General features: G+C 48.7%; 2 protein-coding genes across 16 annotated transcripts in view; both read right to left on the bottom strand.

Annotated features, from left to right (window-relative positions):
* Positions 1-22795, bottom strand: part of LOC135811911 (AT-rich interactive domain-containing protein 1A-like) — a 67832-nt gene that overhangs the window by 27544 nt on the left and 17493 nt on the right. For 2 of the 15 annotated variants that reach the window (XM_065325164.1, XM_065325163.1), the window contains exons 1-2: positions 11719-11935; positions 10769-10867 (exon numbers count right to left, since the gene is read on the bottom strand). The exons of 1 other annotated variant lie outside the window; for it this stretch is intronic. In XM_065325164.1, coding sequence (XP_065181236.1) covers positions 10769-10867; positions 11719-11861 — 242 coding nt within the window. In that variant the 5' untranslated portion in view covers positions 11862-11935. Of the gene's footprint in view, positions 1-10768; positions 10868-11718; positions 15382-22795 lie in introns of those variants that run through there. 12 more of the 15 variants (XM_065325172.1, XM_065325165.1, XM_065325170.1 and 9 more) reach the window with 11 other exon arrangements.
* LOC135811914 (uncharacterized) lies at positions 15532-17797 on the bottom strand (the record flags this gene model as incomplete). Its single annotated transcript, XM_065325178.1, is given in 1 exon segment — positions 15532-17797. A coding segment is annotated over 1 exon segment (549 nt). The 3' UTR covers positions 15532-17142.

Genomic DNA, 22795 nt, shown 5'->3' on the forward strand with positions numbered 1-22795 from the left:
CACTCTCAGCAGCATCCAACCATAGACACAACACGTTACACCCGCAGTCACCGCAACACAACCATTGCTGCTGACTTCCAGCACTCTATACTCCACACAGTCAGTTCAATGTCAACAACTGGAACTGAAAACCCATGATCTCAGGCATTTCCGCTAGTCCGTCCGCACAAACTAGCAGTGCCATAGCAAAGTCGCAATCTCCTCAGACATAGCCACTACTGCTTCGGGATGTTAGTACTAACTTTAGCAGAGCGCCCAGTACTTGTGGTGGTGGGATATTATAACTTGAGCATGGCGCCCAGTCACTAGAGTAAAGTCACTAGAGTAAAGTTAGTGGAGCATCACCACGAAAACTCCCAGTCTGGTCACATACTAACTCTGAGTCACTGATCTGAACTGGAACTCTGACAGTCTCCACGGCACACCAGTGTAAGCAGCTCCACACAAGAGATCACCCTATGACACGGTCAGTGTGGGGCATAGCAATGGTGGTGACTCATACAGGCAAGCAACACTGCATGACACACATCTCTACTCGGCCTAGATTCTTCGTTGAAAGCCCTGCCTGAGCTCTGACTGTGTTCACTGCAAGGCACCATGATTCTTGGCATGAATGACCCTGAGTCAAGTGTGAGTTTAGTCATTTTGAGTGGCCCTAAGTGGACCTTGTCTCAGTCACCTAGCCTCAGCATGCATCAGAGTGCCAAGTCAGCCTGAGTGAACATCAGCTGACTCTGCTATTCTGCTGTACAAGCAGACCCAATCGCAGGTGTAACTAACTCGGCTCCAACTATTTGTACTAGGAGTCATCATGGCAGGCCGTGACCTTTCTGCAGAAGCAAAATTAGCCATAATGACCAATTGTTTAGAACATCTTCAAGATCAAGCACTGCCTGAATATGCTTCAGCTCAATGAACCATCACTAAGTCTTGTCTTTCCACAAAGCAATGCTAGTGGGACTTCCCCTAGCACTGTTGGGGCTCACCAGTGCAGATAGCTCTGCAAGTCACTTACAGTCCGTTTCAAAAAGATTTACAATCCTGGCGATCGCCCGCGGAGTTTGGCGTCTTACCGTATGAGCACTCGAGCGCTGCCTGGAAAAACTCACTGTGAACTCGAAGAAATATTCCGCGCGAAAGCAGGAAAAATGACAACTCACTCACGTTGACACAGTCATGGACGTACGTCTGGTTTACAACAGGGAGCCCTACACATATGTGTAGGGCTCCCTGGTTTACAACAAACGAGTTCTTCATCCTATCGATAATGGAGTCAGAGAGGACATGTCTAAACGAAAGTGTTGTAAATGTTGACGAGCGGCATGTGTCCCAATCCGTTTTGTGACCAAAATAGTTTCTTTGAGCTGCGATGCAATTCACTCACCGTGTGACGAAAACGACATCGACACGGACTCATTCCCAAGGCCATGACTTGGCAAAGCTATCCGTGTGACTTCGACGACATTTTGAGAAAAACAGACGCTTGTGAACGCTGATAGAACTTAGAAGACGGCGTTGACTGCTAAATTCAAATAAATTGGCGATCTTGAAATACTAAAAATAAATCTCAAAAAGCTACAGCGCGATGACTTCCATATTCACTCACGCCATTGCAGTGTTGTGGGTGTGTTCACATGGCGTGAGCCAGTCAAGTGTCAGTCAGTTCGGCAGGAAGCGCGACCTCCAACAACAAGTCGTTTGGTGCAGCCATCTTCTTTGTCTTGTACCAGCTTGATCACCAAAACAATGAAAAAAAAGTTTGACTTGAGGATAGGTTGGGATTTGAACTCACAACTTCATGGTCAGCAGACAGCATTCATAACCACAAGGCCAAAAAGGAAAGGATAAATCGTGGGTTTTGATAAAAAATCGATACTGGCTTCCTGGGCAAATTGTAAACCATGGGAAAAGGCCGGAAACCTGGCCGAAATTCTAACTCCTTAACGGTTGGTCCAATTGTTCCGAAACCTTCACAGAACAATTTGCCGTGTCCTAACAAGCCATTCTATGTACTTTGTTGTCCAAATTTCCCTTATCTTCATACTTTTTAAGACCCAAACCTGATTGTAAATCTTTTTGAAACAGACTATAGTCTTTAGTAGTAATAGTGGGCCGATGGGACTTGGTTGTAGTAAGACATACTACTACTAGTACTAGTAGTAACTAATACTGCACTGTACAATAGTAAGTCTAGTTGCTGGACATGCCATCATTGACTTTGTGACAAGCAGTTGCACCAGCTGGACCAGGTCAGAACTCAGTCCAACAAGAACTGATTTATGGCTTTGGCCAGTTTGGAGCTACCTGCACCAGCTACTACTAGTAGTACATGCATGCACCAGCTACTACTAACTAGTGACTAGTACTGTACTGAGTGTAGTACTTGTAGCTCTGGGGCCATAGCATACTCCTACTAGTCCTAGGCCTAGTTCTTGCAACATCAGTCATGTACATTAAAATTGTCATTTGTAGTAGTAGTGCATTAGTTAGACGGTTCAGGCAAGTCACAGTGGTACCCTAGTGACAGTAGTGTGGGGTGTGTGAACAGGTCGGAAGGCCAGCAGCATTTTTTCTAAAGCCAAGACTGCCAAGAGGTGACAGGTTGACAACACCAGCTCTGAGCACGAGCACGACGCATCCCATGCAGCCCAGCCAGTGCCAGTTGCCTAAAAGTAAAAACACGTCGTGCTCTGGCGTCACCTGCAGTGGTCACGCTCCAGCTCTCAGAACTGACTTTCGCATCCTTGCAGTTGCACTTTTTCACTTGGACACGTACAATCAAGTACAAGTCATGCATAGGTCATGCACACAGGTCGATCTAGCCTGGCGTGCAGCTGCATAGCAGCAACACAGACTCAGTACATGACACAATGGCATTATGGTACAGTCGAACAAGTACTAAAAAAACGTGAGATCATCGATCACGAATGCAGTAATACCATGGTACGAGTATTAGTACGCTTCCGCAACTAGTCTCAGAGAAGCACACCGGACACTTGCCGACTCTATTACGCATGCCTGCGGTGGTGATCAGTGCTGCCGTGCAATCCCTGTTTGCACTTCTTTGCCTGCTTTCCTCCTGGCGTTCCTAGGAACTATTACTAGAGTCCGCTGTTTTCTGTGACAGCTGGCAAGCAGCAGAGGCGTGTCCGCAGCGCGGAGTTCCCATGCACTCGGTGGCCTGAGCTCATTCAGCTCAGCGGACTCTCGATCTCAGGCGCTAGGCAGGCCCGCATCGATGCACGGACGCACGCATCACGCTCACTGCTACTACTGTACTAGTCACCTGGTCACGCATAGGTTCCGCCACCGGACAGCACAGACACAATAGTCAATACTGTATTCCGTGTAGAGTGTTCTCCGTGCACGCGCGCGACTGGTCCACACCCGGACAGGAATATCACAAACGAAGAGGACACGCCACCTCTCCACGTACGTACAGCTACGACAACGAACTACTAGTAACCTCACAGCACACATGGATACGGAGACACCTGTGCGCTGCACGCCGCAACTGCACTTGCAGCTACCAGCAGATTAGCTTAGCTGCGGGTAGGTGATTCCAATGTATCAAACACATTCGGCGGCGCACGTAGATTCTACTACCTATCTTTCACAAACACGTACAGTACGCTCTGGCTCTTACCGTCTGAGAGGCTGCCGATACTTGGGAACTCCTGTTGTTTATCCATCCTCCCTGCTGCTACGCTGAGTTCATCGGCAAGGGCAGCGCGAACAACCACACACACTCCACCATGATTGTGCTTTTCCAGCCCTTTTTCCATGAGCCTGAAATCTTTCAGACTATGAAACGGTCACCTCCGTTCCTTGTTAGCTCGATTTTGTTCCAGATGTCGCCAAAAGCGGGCGTTGAATTGCAACAAAAACTCACCAAATCATTCTACCAACAAATACATGGCTACAATCTTGAACCAACAATGCGCGAAATCAGTAGGAACTCAACATTATCACGGATGGAAGCGAACAGACGCTCCAACGTGGTTCCGCCAGCTCGACTTCAGTCTGCGTGACGCCAAATACCAGAGCTGTCGCGCGGCGCGACGCACCAAAGAGTGCGTCAACACCACGAACAAGCGCAAGTCGCGTAAACAACGCGACCATCGCGACTGTCACGCAAAAAAACTCCAGAGACGCGCGCGGATGGCACCAGTCGCCCGCGTTGGCAGTTCAAGTGCTCGAGCTCGCCAGCGCGGGAACTCATCAACTGCCACAGACTCACAGCAGCGCAGTGTTGTCATAGCCACTAACATGGCGGCGCTACTTCGAGCAGTTGGGGTCAGGAAATAATTTCTTTGAGCTATTTTGATTATTTTTTTGTGTACCAAGCACGGATCCGATCTGATCTGGCCAAACGACAGTTTTTACAATGCCAGTCTGAACTTGTGGGAGGATAAAGACCTGTGTCACCCGACATTACTGCAGTCTGTGCATGTGCCCATTTGCTATGAATCACAGCGCCTTTCAAAGCGTAGGATGAAGGATGAGATCCATTGCAGCTTGCAGACGTAATATCTGTCCTTGTAAGCAGCGTGGTCATGAATCTGGTGTCTCAGCCGCTGAGCAGCTAGTGTGAAAGGGAATTTCCAGGTGTGTTGCCTAGCGTGAAGATGAAGCCTTTCAAAGCGTAGGATGAAGGATGAGATCCATTGCAGCTTGCAGACGTAATTAACTGTCCTTGTAAGCAGCGTGGTCATGAATCTGGTGTCTCAGCCGCTGAGCAGCTAGTGTGAAAGGGAATTTCCAGGTGTGTTGCCTAGCGTGAAGATGAAGCGGCGATTGTGCAGGTTCAATGATGGTGCTGGTCGTGTGTTACCATGCACAATACATCGGGGTCTGCTGTTAGTAGTCTGACGACGTTAGTTGTGCAATGGACGTCCGTCTGAATATCGTACGTGTAGCGCCAGAGCACGGTGGTGGTGGACTGGAATGTGCTTGAGAAAGAAGCAGTTCACACTGACTCTGTACTGCCCTGTGCCATGCTATTCTAGTATTGCCTGTAGCCAAGACACGAGAATCGAGAACCGCCGCAGATGTAGAGGCAGAGGCGGTGGAAATGTTTGCCGGAGAGCAGAGGCTGGCATGTTGCTACGCTACATCATCTGACTGATCATGTATGTGAGCTCCCGATGTCCCCGCCGTTGGTAGCTTATGGTTGAAACCCGGCATGTGTGTGTTCAGCGCTCTGGAACATGTGGACATACATATACATGTACTCACGGCATTGCAACCTCGGGCCGCCACTGAATCAGACCGCCGGCAATATTGCAGTGCACCAATCGCCAGTTCGTAACGACGACGGATGTCGAGTCTACATCAAAGCGCTCCGGCACTGCACTTCGCTAGTCATTAGTGTCGTGTGAACATGCGGCCAGTCGCGTTGCACCGATTACGTCTACGCTGTGGTGAAGCACCCCAGAAATAATTACTCAACGCCTGCTATTCAACAGTGCAGTGAATGCTGTGTGCAATGCACAGACTACTGGGCCGGGTGCCTGTACATCGACTACATCTCGCTGATGACAAGCGCGTGCAGGATGCAGCACTGTAAGACCTGAATGTTTGCCGCACCCTGTACCAAGCGGAATCCTGTATTGACCGGACAAATTGTCATGCACCGAAGTGCTGTGGATTGAACATGCATCCCTGGATCAAGCGGAATCCTGTCATATGAGGACAGTGTTTACCCTGCACCAAGGGCGTCCGGTTAGAGCAGGTTTTACAGGACATGCTTCTATTTGATCCCGATCTGCCATCGTCTGGTGCGTCTTCATTTGTCTCGGAAGCTGCATTCGCCGGCATCGGAACAATGCAATGCATGTTGTTGAGTACCAGAATGGTTGCAGGGGGATGTACGCGGTCTGGAGAAATCGAGATTGAAACTGACATGGCATCTGACCTTTTTTTCGAAATGCTCCACTTTATTATGAGGGTGCTACTGTGGCTCGGCATGGTGCAATGCCACAAGTAATACTTTTTTTGCTGTTTTTCACTTATACCAATCAGGTCATTGGTTTGATTCTTGTAGATTGCACCGTTCTTTCTCTCTTCGGTTGCAATGAATCCTTCCGTTTCGCCTAAGTTCAATGGTTTTTTTGTACTAACCGGACTCGTTATAACGATGGAGGACCTGTATCTGGAGAACTTTGACACATACTCAAACTAACCATGCCCGGTTGCTTCACGAACCCGACAACCTATGGGTATATGTGGTATACTGTGCTCGGTTTTGCAACTGCACGCACAACCTAGCTCTGTCCAGTGCTGCGATGGCAGAACTTCACATCACGTACTGTAAGAATTTGTTAGAATTTCACTTCGCTAACCTACAAAAATCCGGAGATCGCTAACTTAGATTCACGTTAAAATATCTGGTCTTACAGTAACATCGCTCATTAACTGTTAGGTTACGCTGGAAAACAGCTAGTGCGAAGTGGCCAGCAGAGGGTTGAACCCAAAACATGCAGGATTGTGTGCAACCCTGTATCTACCGCGCTGCTCAATGAAAACTGATCAAGTGAGTCAGCGTTGCGCCCTGCACGAGTGAAGATCACAGTAGCAGGTCACGTAGGCTATAGGGTTGCACAGCGCCCGGTGAATACTTGACTCAAGCGATCGGATTTCATTGAGCAGCACTGCATCAAGCACTGGATGCAAACAATGTGTACGGGTTTATCAAGTGATGTTAAGTTCTGCTGTTGCAGACACGATGCTGGAATTGCGCACTCATTGGTTTACATGCGCAGTGTTGCTGGGTGAACTGATGGCGATGTGCACTTGCAGAATTCAAAAGTTGCTTGTCCACAATGCCTGCAGTGCTCATACACTCTTGTTTACCTGTAGCGGCATCAATAAAATCGGCCCGTGTGCCTCTAACAGAGCACATCGGTCTGAATTTCACGTGCCACACATGTGTACTTGTGCAGTGAATTCCGATCGCGAGTTAGCTACAGTCAGACCTCGCTTCCGCACACATCCGTTTTCCACAAAAATATCCGGATAGGCGAGGGAACCGGGCAATCGAACACATGTACTGTATGTATGCATGGCATATGCTGTAAATTGGTAACGGGCGATTTTCTTCCGGATGGCGAGGGATCCGGATAAGCGAGGTCTGACTGTATTGTAGTACCCCTGGCTGCAAACGGTGAGTGCGTTCGATTACACACTTGAATCGATTCATGAATCCATTTGCATGCATTCAAGTCGTTCGATTTCATGTCATGAGCCCTGGAATCGATTGCGTGCGTAATCGAACGCACTCACTGTGCTAGCGTACTCGTGGTGGGATCAATTTTTCATGTGCAGTGCCACTCAATGAAATCTGATCGTGTGAGTTTGGTTTGTGCCTTGCACCCGTTCACAGGTCTGTACACCACCTTGCGCGTACATGTAGTCCGCTCATGTGATTGGATTTCATTGAGCCCCACTGTAGCTCTGTCCACAGTAACCATGGCAGTGAGACTCAGTTGGCCAACCATCCTGAAAAATTTGGGCATGAACCTGTGCTCCCAGGCCATTTTTGCCAAAAAAAATCCATCCTGAAAAATTTGGGCATGGACCCGTGCTCCCAGATAATTTTTTTGCAAAAAAACATCAAAAACACAAGAATGTACCTAGCCATGCAAAGCATGGCCTTCTCAAGCTTGGCAAGTAATCCTAGAACTATTGGAGAACACACAGCAATTCCAAGCTTGAGGTATATACCTATGCTAACCAGCGCAAAGCATGGTCTTCCCAAACTTGGGGCATGAGCCTACGCTAACCAGCACAAAGCATGGCCTTCCCAAACTTGGGGCATGAGCCTACGCTAACCATCGCAACGCGTGGTCTTCCCAAGCTTGGCCAATAACCCTAGATATGAGAGGAGGACAAACACAAATACACTCCAAGCTTGGGGAATAATCCTATGCTAACCAGCGCAAAGCATGGTCTTCCCAAACTTGGGGAATAAGCCTACGCTAACCAGCGCCAAGCATGGTCTTCCCAATCCTGGGGCATGAGCAGCAAGAACATACATAAGCACACAGACAAACATTACCACTGGCACCACACAGCATCAGAGAAGACATGACCAGTCCGCCGTCCTGTGTGTAGGCAAGCACAGGCCGGAGCAACTGGCACACTACTAGTACTACAGCATGCAAGCAGTCCGCACTCTGCCGGCAAGCATCCATCAGCTCACCGGGACGCTGCCGGATGGCATGCAATCATGCAGCACCACGGTCACGGGCAAACACCAGAGAACACACACACTCGTGTGAGACATGCCTGTGCATGGATGCGTGCCGCGGGCACGAGTACAGATGTGTACGGTCGGGTTGGTCTTGAAAAGACCGGTGAAGCACCTTATTTTACTAGGCACTCGAAACAAATAGTCCTACGAGATCTTTCATTTCTACACCATTTTCAGCCACGGGCAAAAGCAAACCCGAGAGTCACTATTTTTTTCAACCGAAGCAATGTGAGCGAGAGTTGACGACTGCACGGAGAAATGGCCGAGAGAATGCCGCAGATGGAAAGATCATGACAGGCAAATATGACAGCACGAGAGTGGCATAAAGGCACGTGTACGTGATGAGATGCGTGCACAAGTGAGTGTATGGGTAGCGGAGTGCGTGTATGTCTCCGGGGGCAAGTGCGTGCAATGAACTATTGTGTGAGTGGATGATGCGTGTATGTCTCCGGGGGCAAGTGCGTGCAATGAACTATTGTGTGAGTGGATGATGACGTGCCATTAGAAAATTAATGCCAAGACAATGGTGATGAATGGCAAATGACAGAGGGAAATGACGACGATCATCTGCCTAAGAGCCAGGTGCTTAAGGTACAGTGGTGATACTGCTGGAAGAGCTGTGGATGAGCATGCAGTGCGTAGCGCAACGGATGGAATCAGATGATGGCCAATGCACGGGCGATATCCTTGCAGCAAATTTGAGAATCGATGATGAGTAGCGCCTCTGCTTCATGAAAAGTACGATAACCAGTGATTGCATTTTTCTGATAGTGCACTGCTTGCGACTGGTCTTATGTCATGCTTAGTGCTATCATATACCACTGTCCCTGCTGATAACAAATACCACCACCGTTACTTTTCTCCCGGCAACTCTTGTCACCTAAGCCACCAGCACTGCCATTTCCGCTGCCATGGCAGGATGCTACGCAGGGGATACACTGCTGCTGAAGTCGCCGTCACTGCAGCTTCTGTCATCGCCGTCGCTGTTGATTCCACCACCAATGCCGCTGTCGCCACTTCCGTCACCGTCACCGCAGTTGCAGCCGCCATCGTCGCTGTCTCTGCTGCCGTCACTGCCATCATCACCGCCATCGTCCCTGTCATTGCCCCCGTCGCCACCACTGCCGTTTCAATCGCCGTTGCCGCTATCTCCATTGCCGCTGTCACCACCATCGTCGCTGTCTCCGCTGCCATCACCGCCATTGCCATCGTCGCTGTCACCACCGCCGTTGCAACCACCATTGCCGCCATCGTCCCCGTTGGCGCTGTCACCACCACTGCCGTTGCAATCCCCGTTGCCATCACCACCACCACCTTTGCTTCTACCAGCACCACTGCAGTCACTTTTGCCACCATGCAGCACCACAACCGTCACTACCTCTGCCACCACCACAACCGTCACTACCGTTGTCGCTGCTAACATCAACATCACCACCACCACCACCACCAGCACCACCACCACCACTATCACCGTTAGCATTGCAACCGCTGCCATTACCTCCACTGCTATTCTAGCAACTCCGCAACCACCGCTGCTATGCCTGCTGCCCAAGTTCTTGCAATCGTTATGGTTGCACCGCGCTGTTTTCATTACCATAGTTCCTGCCACACTTGCTGCTGTGTGTACGGCATCAGTGCGGGGGCACTGCAATGTTAGCTTGTTGTTACTACACGCTATTGCGGACTTGTTTCTAACGCTCCAGTTACCAAGGTCACCATGACATCCGACAGAGCCCGTACACTGCCGCCGACACCGCATTCGCTGGTGACAACTGGCATAGTGACAGGAGTGTCCATGGCTTGGCTGTGGCATGGCATGGCTGACATTGAGGTGGCAGGCAATGGTCTCTGGCACACAAGACTCACACGCACGCACGTAAGCATACACAGAACGAGCCACAATCGCACACGCACGCCCATATACACCAGGATGAGAATGACATGGAATGACCCTAGTATTAAAAGCGCAGGTCTACTTTTTTCCCTGGTCTACATGGAGAGGTTGCACGTGGTAGCTCACGAACGGCTTACTGGGGATTTTCCCTTTCAGAATGGCTAGGCATAGTAATGTTATGGAACGCCAAATAGAAAATGCTGTCATCACGGCCGAGTTGGGAAGCCATGAGAAGCAGACTAGCGCCACAACGCCCAACTATTCACTTCCCTTATGGTCATCCTACAGTCAACTGGGAACTTGTGGCCAGGCACAAGGGGTACATGGGTGCAGCTAATGGGGTTTCTCGACACTTGTGCCAGTGGTTGTGAGACTTATCCACTCACCCCCACCGTTAGGCGCTGCATCTGCCGCTAGGGTTTACCGGGTGTTAGCGGATGTCGTGAGTTCCCTTTGGGAACGGACACGATAATTTACTTTTTACTTATGGTCATGAAGCCCACTCAGACACAGAAAATTTGCATACATTACCAATCTTTTGGGGGATTGCGTGTGTGTGTGTGTGTGTGTGCGTTCTCATGCAAGATAACCCCAAAGAAAGAGAAAAAGTTAGTTCTTACCCTGATGACATGGATCCTTGCGTTACCCACATGCTTGGTGTGTCAGTTTTGTGATACTTGATGGAGGTGTTCACAGTGCCCTCGTGTGTTTGGTAGCGGCTAGGATGCACAGGGACACAAGCATAAGAGAGTGGTATATTCATACAGGAGCGTCGGAAGGTAATTTTGTGTGGTACGGTCAGTCATCTGAAGTACAACTCACTCGTGGGGGAGACCGGGTGGATGAGCCCAAAATTATGGAAATTTAGAGCCCAAATCAGTACATTTTATTGATTCACCGGGTATTTGGGGCAAATAGTGGTACGGTCAATACCGTAGTGACCGTACCGTGTGCGACGCCCCTGTCATAAGGGTGAGGATGTCGGAGAGTGTTGTATGGTGAGAGATTCAGAGATACGGCAAGAAAGCCGAAGAGGAAGAAAGAAAGATAGATAGAGAGAGATAGAGAGAGAAAGATGAACAACACCATCACCACCACCACCACCTCTACAACCACCACCAACAAGAACAATAACAAGAACAAGGACAACAAGAACAAGAACAAGGACAACAAGAACAGCAACAGCAGCAGCAGCAGCAGCAACAAGAACAACAAGAACAACAAGAACAGCAACAGCAGCTGCAGCAACAGCAACAGCAACAGCAGCAGCAACAGCAGCAACAAGAAACAACAAGAACAAGGACAAGAAGAACAGCAACAGCAACAGCAGCTGCAGCAACAGCAGCAGCAGCAACAACAACAACAACAACAACAACAACAACAACAACAACAACAACAACAACAACAACAACAACAACAACAACAACAAGGCGATGGTGCCATCGTGAGAATAAAGAATTCAAACAAAAAAAACAACAACAACAGCAGCAGCATATCATAAGAATAACGATTTGAAAGATTTGAAACCAAGAACAACAATAATTATTATAGCAATCCAAGTCACACTTACGCAGAATAATCTGCAGATTCAATGCTGTCTTTACGCACTCCCTGGTCATCCATCAGCACAACACCACTGGCTTCAGATGTCCGCCGCTCTCGATCCTTTGCCAATTCAGCAACGGGACGTTGACGCCTGCACATCCTGCACATGCACAGCAATAACAATGGCACACACACACACACACACACACACACACACACACACACACACACACACACACACACACACACACACACACGCGCACACGCACACACACACACACAGAGACGAAGAGTCAGCATTAAAACCTGCCCGCAGTCATACCTGCATTATTAAGTATGTAACTGTGTTGTTTTGAAAAGGGGTACACGATATGGTACCAATCTATTTCATAGCAATACACTATAAAATTGCCTTTAAATTAATGAGCTTCAAAGGGGTCCAAAATCACCAGAACCCCTTAGGATAAATTCCATTTTAATCTGTAAAAGAATTTCGTGCCAAGAATACTACATGAAGTAGTTGAGAAACGACGGCGAGACCTGTACAGAGTTTTGCTACTTGTATAACAATGCAACCGAGGCACAACGCGCAAAAAACGGCATAAAATGATAGCGTACGTCATTGAGTGGCTATGAATGAATGACAGAGGGAGTCGTTACCTGTTTATATGCAGTGATGGCGTTGTGGACACATGCACGCGACGGTGACTGCACTGGATGGCGGTGGTAGATGACACTGGCAGATGGCGTTGGCTTGTGACACAAGGAAGTGTTCAGTGCGGTCCACTGAAGGCAATCGTGGTGGAGGCTACACAGGCATACTTTACTATATATTTTCATATTCTCTTTATCTATCATTTTTGGAGAGACTCCCAAGAGAGGTCTTCATTTACCTCTGGAGAATCCAGACAATACAAAACAATTCACATGTGTGCCAATGTGCAGCAGACAGCTAGTTTGTGACAGCGGTCTAGTGGTGGTAGTGCTGATGTCAGACTGCATCAAACACTGAGCACCGCCCAGTGACTGGTCAGACCATGGCAATCAATGGCAATGCGTATGTGCACAGCAGCAGCACCACCACCACTAAAAGCAGCAGCAGCAGCGGCAGACACAGACCTACACAAATACACACAGGGTCGTGCCTAAGGCCGTGGCTATGGCATTCATGCATGACTATGACTGAGTGATTGATTGACTGACTGACTAGGGTAACAGATGGTAACAGGTGCTGACAGGAAGGTTAGTAAATGAACCCTGCTGCACTGGCTTGTGGTGGGACCCAAGATAAGGGAGAACCCCTCCTCCATGCGTGACAGGATGACAGCATGCAAGTATGACCCAGTAAACATGCGTATGGTGAAGTCCCCCTACCCAATATTCAGTGTGTGCATGGGAAGGAGGGTGGGTAAGCCCAATAGTGATCTTCCCGGGTGGTCTATTTCCCGGTACACCCCAGGGAAGCACTATAAAGGCATGCAGGTCAGCCACAAATAGGGGATATGGGGCAACACTGTCCCCGACAGCCAGCTAACTTGACTGAGGTCCACAGGGCTCAGCTAATCACATAGTTGCATCAATGTGAAGGCAACCATGACATGCACCACTGCCATTGTGACCCCTAAAGAAGGGATTCCACCATTATTATTTTCTTCTTCTTCTTTTTTTCTGTGTGTATGTGAGTGTTTGGGGGGGGGGGGGGCATGCCAAGATGCACTAGTGTCAAACTGCATTGGTATGGCTGCACAAGAATATGCTTGTTCCCTGGACAGAGTCCTGTGCATCCTGGAAACATCAGAGCTTGCTGCAGCCATACACTGTCCGATGTGGGTCAACAGCAGGAGATCCCCGGTCCCGTCCAACGGCATCAGGGTCAAAATTCAGAGCACAACATGCAGTTGAACAATGACTTGGGATGGCAGGAAGACAAAAAGACAATGATTTGGGATGGAATGTGAGCGCAGTGACATACTCGACGAGACATGGCATGACACGCATATACGCAGTGAAAGGAGGCGAGCTCCAACAGTAGAATATCCCAACCGGAATTGATAACTGACAGCGATATATTTTTTCGAGATGGCATTTTAGTGCGCATAGATCATGGTGTCACAGAAAGAAAGCGAGAGAGAGAGAGAGAGAGAGAGAGAGAGAGAGAGAGAGAGAGAGAGAGAGAGAGAGAGAGAGAGAGAGAGAGGGAGATAGATAGATAGATAGAGAGAGAGAGAGGGAGGGAGAGAGAAAGGAGAAGAGAGAGAGAGAGAAAGAGAAGAGAGAGAGAGAAAGAGAGAGAGAGAGAGAGAGAGAGAGAGGGGGGGGGGGGGAAGAGAGAACACAACACGGCGACACAAACTCAACACCTGTTCGATAAAAAAAAGCAAAGTAGCCAGGGCGGCTAAACACCAGAGGTACATGCTGAGATCGGTAACTTTGTAATGGTACAAACAGGAGAGGAGGAAAAACTTCAGGAACACAACACCTCATCATGCAGTGTAGTCAGATCTACAAGACAAACTTCAGTACCTTTCTTGACACCATTGCCCAGCACAGGCCAATGAACACAACACAACTCTTACTGGGCCATAAGCCGTGCATACACACAGTAGTGGTCGGCCTGGCGTCCACACAGTCCCGCCTTGCCCTACGAAGAAGCCAGAGCAGGTAGATCTCTCCGATGATGCCGATCACACTCGCTGTCCCTACTCAGTGTAACTCAGGCCCCAGCCTGCATGGTGCACATGCTATTCTGTTACATTTTTCATCATTCGGCCCAGTAAAAAAACTGTGCAAAGCTCCCTTTCAAGTGCGCATTATCCAGTGTTAACATCTTCGGACGAAAATTCAGTTCACTGTCACGCTGACTTCTCCATAAGGCAAGGCAAAAGTGCGGCGGGACAAAACGTGGAAATGCGGAACACTGTCAAATAGGACTACAAGGTACAACAAAAACGGGAAGAGGTGCAGCGGCAACTACGCTGGGCGCCTTGGAACAAAACTACCATAAAAGAGAGCACGGGGCTTTTGAAACAGCTGCAACGGGGCAATGCAGGGAGAGAGAGCATTGCGTTGGGCTCAATCTATAAACGTTCCCTTCGAGTCATGTGTCCAACACAAAGAAGACAAAAAGTTCGGCGGCAGCGACTCGTTGAATCAAAAACTCAACAAAGAGGGATGGTCAGGATGACTTCATATCTGGTAAATTCTCGAGCACTGATGCAGCAGACATCAAATGTGAACGACTCCTGTGCACTTCTCCGACCCAGGCACGAGCCTGTCCTCGACCGACGCCGGAACAAACAACGGGATGCTGACACTCTTCTCGCCGCTATCTCCGTTCTTGTCGTCGTGTTGCGACGGTGAGCGGTCACGTCCCGAACCAAGCCGCTGCTGCTGGTACTGGTGGACGTCCGGACGTAGCGGAACGCCGGCTTCTGCCGGCTCTGGTGCTATTTGGGAGCTGCGCAAGGCCTTGCCACACCTGGACACAAGGAAGCCGAATGGCCAGGGAGAAGGATTCAAAGGAACCATCAATGTCAGCAGCACTACAACTCCGACATGGGGGGGGGGGGGGAGGGGGGGGGGGCAGAAGCAAGGCAGGACACAGGACAACATACGTCACACCCCACTTTAGGTAGCACAGGGCACCTGTCTACTTCTAGTGTGTTTATACAAGTAGCAGTCAAAAATGACGACACGAACATGGTCTCACTGCAGCGCGTGTGTACAACGAGGGGCGCATCATCTCGCTTTTTCCGCTGTCATTATTATCTTTTCCGGTGGGACCACTGAGAAGTCTTTCTCCCTGTACTCCACTGCCTAACAGGTTGCGAACATGAAGTGGCAGGACCAAAATTTTCAGAGTTTTTTTCAAAACGAGAAACAAGAAGAGAAAGGAAGAATACGGAAGAAACGGCCGTCGAGGCATTGCCCATTGGTGGAGTGAAAAAAATAGGAGATAAACGGCAATGTGACGCAAAGTGGATGCCTCACAGATACTGTAATCTGGCGCAAGGTCAGGCCAAAAACCTGCACTGCACAGAGATATATTTGAGGATCTGATGAGATAACGTTGATTGCAAACAATGCACGGCTCCGTAGCTAGCCTGAACACGCAAGAAACGGCAAAGTGCCGAGTAACACAAACAACTTGAACTACTAAAAAAAGGGAGAAAATGGAGTACGGCTCGAACTGAAAAGGAAACGAAACTGGGGACTGCTCAAAATTGGCCGCAAAACACGGTAAGAAACCATACCATACAGTAATTTAAAAAAGAAAAGGGAGGCATACATTGTTTGGCAGGTTGCTAAACTAGCTCAAAGGCTGCTTGCCACCAGGAAAGGGACACTACTAAGTTACCGCTACAAGTGGTTGCGTAAGATGAAGTAACCACATGTACAGAGGAAGTGGAAAAGCCAAAAACAGAAAAAACGAGAGAAATAAAAACAAGGAAACGGAATCACATGCGGAGGGAGAGAATACGGCAACGTGCAACACTAACTTGTCCTATTGTTTTTCTTTTTTCTTGGGGAATTGTAACAGTGTGTTTGCTAGCAGTTGGTGACCAGGGGAAGCATGCAAGTGGATGGGTGACAGCTATGACTGATTTTGATGGAGCGTATTTAATGTGGGCATGCAGACCATACATGCACTACAGATGTGTTATACATGAGCAGAGTGAAACCTTTTTGTAGGATTTTGCATTTTTTTTGTGGCAAAAAGTAGGAGAGTGGCATGCAGGTGTCTGTCGAACTTCGTGCGGGTCGAGCAGCCCCTGGCGAAGAACATGACAAAGGGACTTGGGAAAGTGCAGTGCTCAAATATGCACAACAACATTAACAAAGGGGAGAATGGCATGCAGCAAGCGCAGTGTGGAAAGCATTGTGATGGCGCGTGTGCGCGCGTGTGTGTGCATGCGTGCGTAGCGTGGAACGCATTGTGAGCATGTGTGTGTGTATGTGTGTGCGTGTGTGCGTGTGCATGTATGTATCTGTGCGTGCGCGCTCGTGTGTGCATGCGGGCCGATAGTCATAGACATAGGGCAACATGCAAACGGAGAACCGGGCCAATGGGATGGTGATGGCAGGTGCAGCTGAGCACGTCAGCCAGAAGAACTGTGGCCTAGTTTCAGATAGGCTTGCCCGAGGCCCTGGGGTACGGGAAGAGGGACAGGAAGAAAGAAAAAAAGAAACAGGGAAAGACAGACAGAATGAGAGAGCAGGAGTGGTTGCTGACGGCTGAAGAAGACCGATGATGACAATACAGAGGAAAGAAAGGGAAGGAGGTGAGGTCGAAAAAGGATGGAAGGAAAGCGTCAGACTTAGCCTACCATGTACAAGTACTGCTGGGTTGTGGGAAGTGGCCTTACAAGGCATGCCCTCCTACCATGTACAAGTACTGCTGGGTTGTGAGAAGTGGCCTTACAAGGCATGCCGTTGGGATGTCTCCACTCTATTTGTTGCGCTTTTTCTTTGTTGGATCTACCATTGAGTACACGTCTCTGGGAGGTGCAGGTGAATCCGTAGCCGGGGACTCCAAATTTGGTGGTGGCAGTTGGTCGTCAGCGGCCGTGCCCTGGGCCGCGTCAGGAGGAGGCTGTGTAGGAGTTGTTGCCAGTGCTGGGGCCTGCGGTGCAAGGTTGGTTGAATCGACCGTCGAGTACACATCCGGTTTGGGCACCGCAGGTGAAGCCGAAGCAGGGGCAGTGACTACGGCAGCGTTCGGCAAGACCTTGCCGATGTGGTCGTACGTGCTCGGGTCGGGACCCTCACCAGTCGGTTCAGTGTTGAACGTGAACGTGTCGTAGGTGTCACCGGCCGGGTCCGCACCAGGCTTGGCGGCTGTTGGTGGCAGGGCGACGTCGTACTCATTCTCGGCCTCTCCATTTGCTGCCATCTGACCAGTGGTATTTGTGCCCTGTGCTCCCAGAGCAGTGGTTGCATTGGGTGGAACGACGTCGTAGTCCCCTCCACTGGTCAGGTGGGCGGGAATACGATTCATCGGGACCGTGGCAGGAACGTTGGGATCGTGTGGCGGTATAAAACCCCTCGCCCTGTTCTTCTTGTTGATCTCAATAAGGCCAGTGTCTGGGTCGAGAATGGGGCCACTGCATGTGTTACGCACACATACACCAATACATAATGCCACAGCACGGAGAAACCAATGCAACTGGTAACATTTTAAAGCTAAAACACCACATTATAAGCATGATATTCACCCTTTTTCATGTGTTGTACCTCACGTACTGTAGTACATGCACTGGGGCCATGGGATGCAGAGAGGGAGCAGTGCTTCACAGTCGCAGCATAGTACGTGTTTCCCCACTTATACATGTACAGTCAACTTTGCGTATAATGACACTCGGCGGCGGCGGGGCATCAGAAAAGTGTCCTTATACCCGAAGTCTCATTATATGTGTTACAGTTGGATGGGACTTTGCTCTGGGCATGGAAATTCTGTCGTTATTTGCGAATTGTCGTTATATCCGCAGTCATTATTAGCGAAGTTGATTGTACTTTGAAGTACATTTTGCTAGCTTATCTCGCCACTATTCGCAACACAGTGATAAATTTCACCCTGCTGATGCGTTCTTTTCGCTTTGATGCGTTCTTTTCTTCCGATTATTATTATGTTCTTTCCTTTTTTCTTTCTTTTTCCTTCTCTTGCCATGGCTGGATAGCGCCCTCTCCTTTGCATTGGCTTCTGCCATTGGACGGTGAAATAAAATAAAATAAATAAGATGTTGTTGTGCAGATATTTGACATAGTTTTGGCGTTGGGGGCTTTGTTGACCTCAGGCAAGTGACACTACATAACTTGATTTTCATTTCGGCTCGCACCGTCAATGGCCTGCTAAGTTAAAATTCCTTGTGAGACGGTCTTTTCTTGCCACCAAGTCGCATCCACTTTGCAGCACTTTCTCCGGGATGGTGCGTCATTGCACAACTTCTGTAGGAGGTTGTAGTAAGATCGCTGTTTACAGGAGGAGATCTCTTCCTGCAGCTAATTTCAATTTTTATCTCGCTACTCTCATTACTTACTGGCAAGAGTACATAACTCTACAGAGTTTTCAACCACCAATGGTTGCTTTCGCCACTACTCATCTTTAGAAGACAGGTCATGCTGCACCCCGTGAGGAGCATGGGGGGGGGGGGGGGGGCACTACGTCTTTCTGCCTTCGTTCAGCATGCGCAAGTTCGGGCCAAATGACGGGGACCACAGAGTTCAGTGGCTGCTGGGAAGTCAGAATCGAGTGCCAGTGTGCCAAGTTCACGTTTACCTGTAGCTAGCTGTATGTGTGCTGCATAGCTGTACACTGCAATTTCTTACTGCTGTAGGTACGGACTGATTCAAGAATATTTTCAGCTATGCACCACTAAAAGCTGGACCAGATACGTAACTGGAATAACTCCATTCCTCGTGATCTAATTAGGCCCTATGTATTTAGATGCGAAGTCAACCGTGCAGAATGAAGTTTCGAGCACCGTCAGGCGCATTGCACCGTGAACAAATGAAATACGTCAAAAATGAGTCGTGACTGAAGCCTTTGTGGAGTTGCACACGCTGTGGAGTTACGCACTATTGATACGCTCTTGTCGATCGAGCTGTACTCGTACTCCAGGCTCTGCTGTCCTTGCCTGCCAGTACTCGCGATTGGTATTTATCTCGCTTACACTTTCATTTCGGCAGAGTACTGTCGTGGACATGGAAATCCAGTCGACTGACTGGGGTCGGCGCCCTCAGCACGTACAGAACGTTGCATGCAGTGCACATGTTGATCCGATGCGACCAGCGTGCTGCAGCGCATAAATGCATGTGTACAGCTTACCCACGCCTGCATGGCCAGCGAGCGCCCTGGGGCCGCTAGACGTGCGACCGGACTTCCATGTCCACGACAGTAGGACTAAACAAACTAAGTTTAACGTTTGGTACTGCATGCAGCACAGGCTAGGAACTTTGCCCCGTTGATGATGTCACTTGAGTATTACTATTACCACTCTTACACTGAACCCTTGGCTAGGCATGTACATAAGACACAATGAAGACATAACATTATTTTTAAAGTGAGAAAAGTGACATTTCCTTACCTCACACATGTCAGATCCATTGCAATGCTGAAAGAATAAATGCACTGAGGGGAGGGGTCGGCAAGGGTACATAGCCAGGAGTGTGCGCAACGCCCACCCTACATGGTCTGCTGCGATGGACTCGCCAAGGGCAGAATTCCTTTATTGAGGCCACTTTTCGGCGGCAGTATGATCAGATGTGTACGCCTTTCCGCACTATTCATGCTACGTAGTCAGTTCCACCAGTTTAGGAAGCATACATGCATCCACAAGATCTGCTCCATTGTGACCATTGCAACGGCGATGGACGTCTTCTTTGCCCTTTCGATCTCTGGCTACGCAAGATAGCAACAGTGAGCCTAATTACTGCGAAAGACTGTTGTCATTTAATACGAACAATATTCTGCCGCGGGCTATTGAAAGGGATCGCTGACGCGGCTGAACACTCTTGGTTACGTATTTCTGGTGCCAGCAAACAGCTACCTTTTTTAATCTACTATGGCCTGTATACGTCTACCCAGGTGACACCATCAACAGGGCATTTTAGCAACTAAACACATCCTATAGATGCAGGTTTCCTTCAAATGCAGGGATCGATTTACTTTGATTTTTTTGCATAGCAGTCACTGCCACACAGTTTTACAATTGACTAGCACCTCCCAGTATTGATGAGTAGTTTTCCTTCATCAAATGTTTCCATGCAATTCTGTACAATAACAGGATTATGTACAGAAGAGGACAATAGCTGCAATTGCTATTTGCTTTTCCAAGCGAACGGTTGACCTGAATATTTACATTAGGGTTTCGCTTGGGCTCGTTACATGTTCAGCGTCTGTCCAACTTCGAGTTCTTCACAACACAATGTCCTTCAACAGGGCAGTTCCACTGATTCCTTCGACAAAGAAGCGAGGGAAAGCGCTCAAACGATCGTGACACTTCGTGCAAAGCGCACAGATTTTCGCTTTTCTCCTTTTCTTCATCAAAACGAATCGCCTCCCCTGGCGCATCCAGTTCTTTTCCCACTTCTGGACAGTGATCAGATTCACTGACATGTTGGCTACATGAGACGAAGGACCGAGACTAAGAACCATCTACTTCAACTGTGTCTTGTCGAAAAGAAACAAACTGAATTGAGCTTAAGAACTTCAGGGAAAGTCGCCGCCGTGTACAAAACTTCAAAAGACAGCAGTCATGCACGACCAGTGCTAGTGTAGTGTCCAAAATCATAAAGAGCGCGATCCGCGACCCCCGCGCGGACTGAGCAGGAGAGGCCAGTTGGTTGGAGTAGTAAAATACTACTCCCAAGTCAGCAGTGTGTACAACAGTCGTATGTAAACTGCACACAATCAGTACAGAATGGTCTTTGTACATACCGCTATGCATGGCCAGTGCATCGCAGTTTTAGGCGATAGAAAACGAAAGCGAATCGCAGCCAGTGAATTTTGATTCGCAAACTGCGATGTGAACCCGGATAAATCAATCCCTGTATTGGATTGCACACTTCCGTGGGACAGTGGCTCGGGGTGACGTTGGCCATTGATGGGTCTCAATGAATTTCTTAGTTGTCCTGTCGATGAAAAAGCTGCAGTCTACAAACTGAAACCACCCCGGTCCAGAGGGATGCAGAGACTGGAAACGGCACTGTCAGATACCGGTAAGCCAATTTTACCTACGCATGTGAAGGTACCGAGGCTTCAAAACGTACAAAAACTTTTGTCTGAGCTGGTTAGGACCGTGGACTGTACGCACGGTGTCACTGCGGGTGTGACACATCGGACACCAATCGCCAAGCCCATGCATGTAACACATGCATAGGTTGCCCTGCCAACAGGCCAGTGTATTGTCGATGCACTCATATCTCTCTTATCCGGGCAGCCCCCGGGGACCGGGCACTGTCCCTAACTTGGACATGTCCCTAATTCTGCATCATGAAGGTTTTGATGGGGAAGGGCCAGAGATCTTGCATATCGCATCACTCTTTCCACAAATATTGGCAAAGGAGTAACAATAATTCCACTAATATTGGCAAAAGAGTAACAATATTTCCACTAATAGTGGCAAAAGAGTAACAATTTTTCCACTAATAGTGGCAAAAGAGTAATACTTGTAATATTTCTACTAATAGTGGCAAGAGAGTAGCAATATTTTCACGAAAATTCACCCATAGGGTGCCCGGGTAGACCGAGGTGCCCGGAACTTGGAGGTCTGCTCGAGGGAGATAAGAGTGAACAAGATTTCTTGTAACCTTTTCACGTACAACCTAGCCATGTGTGGGTGTGTCAGCTAACTATTGTTTGATTTGTTTGTTTGAAGTTTTATTTAACAACGCAAACCAAACGGGCATTGATGTTGCGGATTTCTGTTCGACTATGATTTACGCATGTTGTCGTATTTGGTTCTTGTCTTGTGGAGTCCAGTGTCTGATGTCATATATGGTCTAAGTGTACGCGCGAGTATGGGGTGACGTGTGACGTTTATGGTATGTGGTGCATGCAAGAGTCGCGTTGTCAGAGTGTGAGGATGTGCTTCCGTCTGTGCGAGAGTGACTGTCAAGTGAATGCTGTACATGCGCAGTGCTAGTTTAGTCTGGGAATGAGAGTCGTGTGTGATTTGTCCGTGGTCTGGTTGTCTTGGTCTTGGTCATGTGTTCTGTACGTATTGGTCCCTGATTGGTCGTCCCGATTTGTCGTCGCAATATTACTGCTTGCTCTTTTGTTGTTTTCGTTGAGTCTTTTCCCGGGAGTCTTTCCCGTCATTCACAAAGTTTGTCTCTCTCCTCCTGCGCCCTCGTCATTTCATTTCTTGGTATAATATAAGTATTGAAGATATAACCAAGAGTTTGCGTTGTTGTGTGGCGGGGGCCAGGGGGAGAAGACTACTTCATTGGTGCCCAATAATATTATTATGATGGCGATAGAATAAAGAAAGAGATGTGGATATTAACGCGCTTAGCCTGTCCTGTTCACGTACTGCGCGATCAGGCTCATTTCCCCAAAAGATGTCTTTTCACCTACAGTGATTTCAAGTGAGTGCAGTGTT

The sequence above is a fragment of the Sycon ciliatum genome, chromosome 3 (assembly GCF_964019385.1).
Source record: "Sycon ciliatum chromosome 3, ocSycCili1.1, whole genome shotgun sequence".
NCBI classification, from domain to species: Eukaryota; Metazoa; Porifera; class Calcarea; order Leucosolenida; family Sycettidae; genus Sycon; species Sycon ciliatum.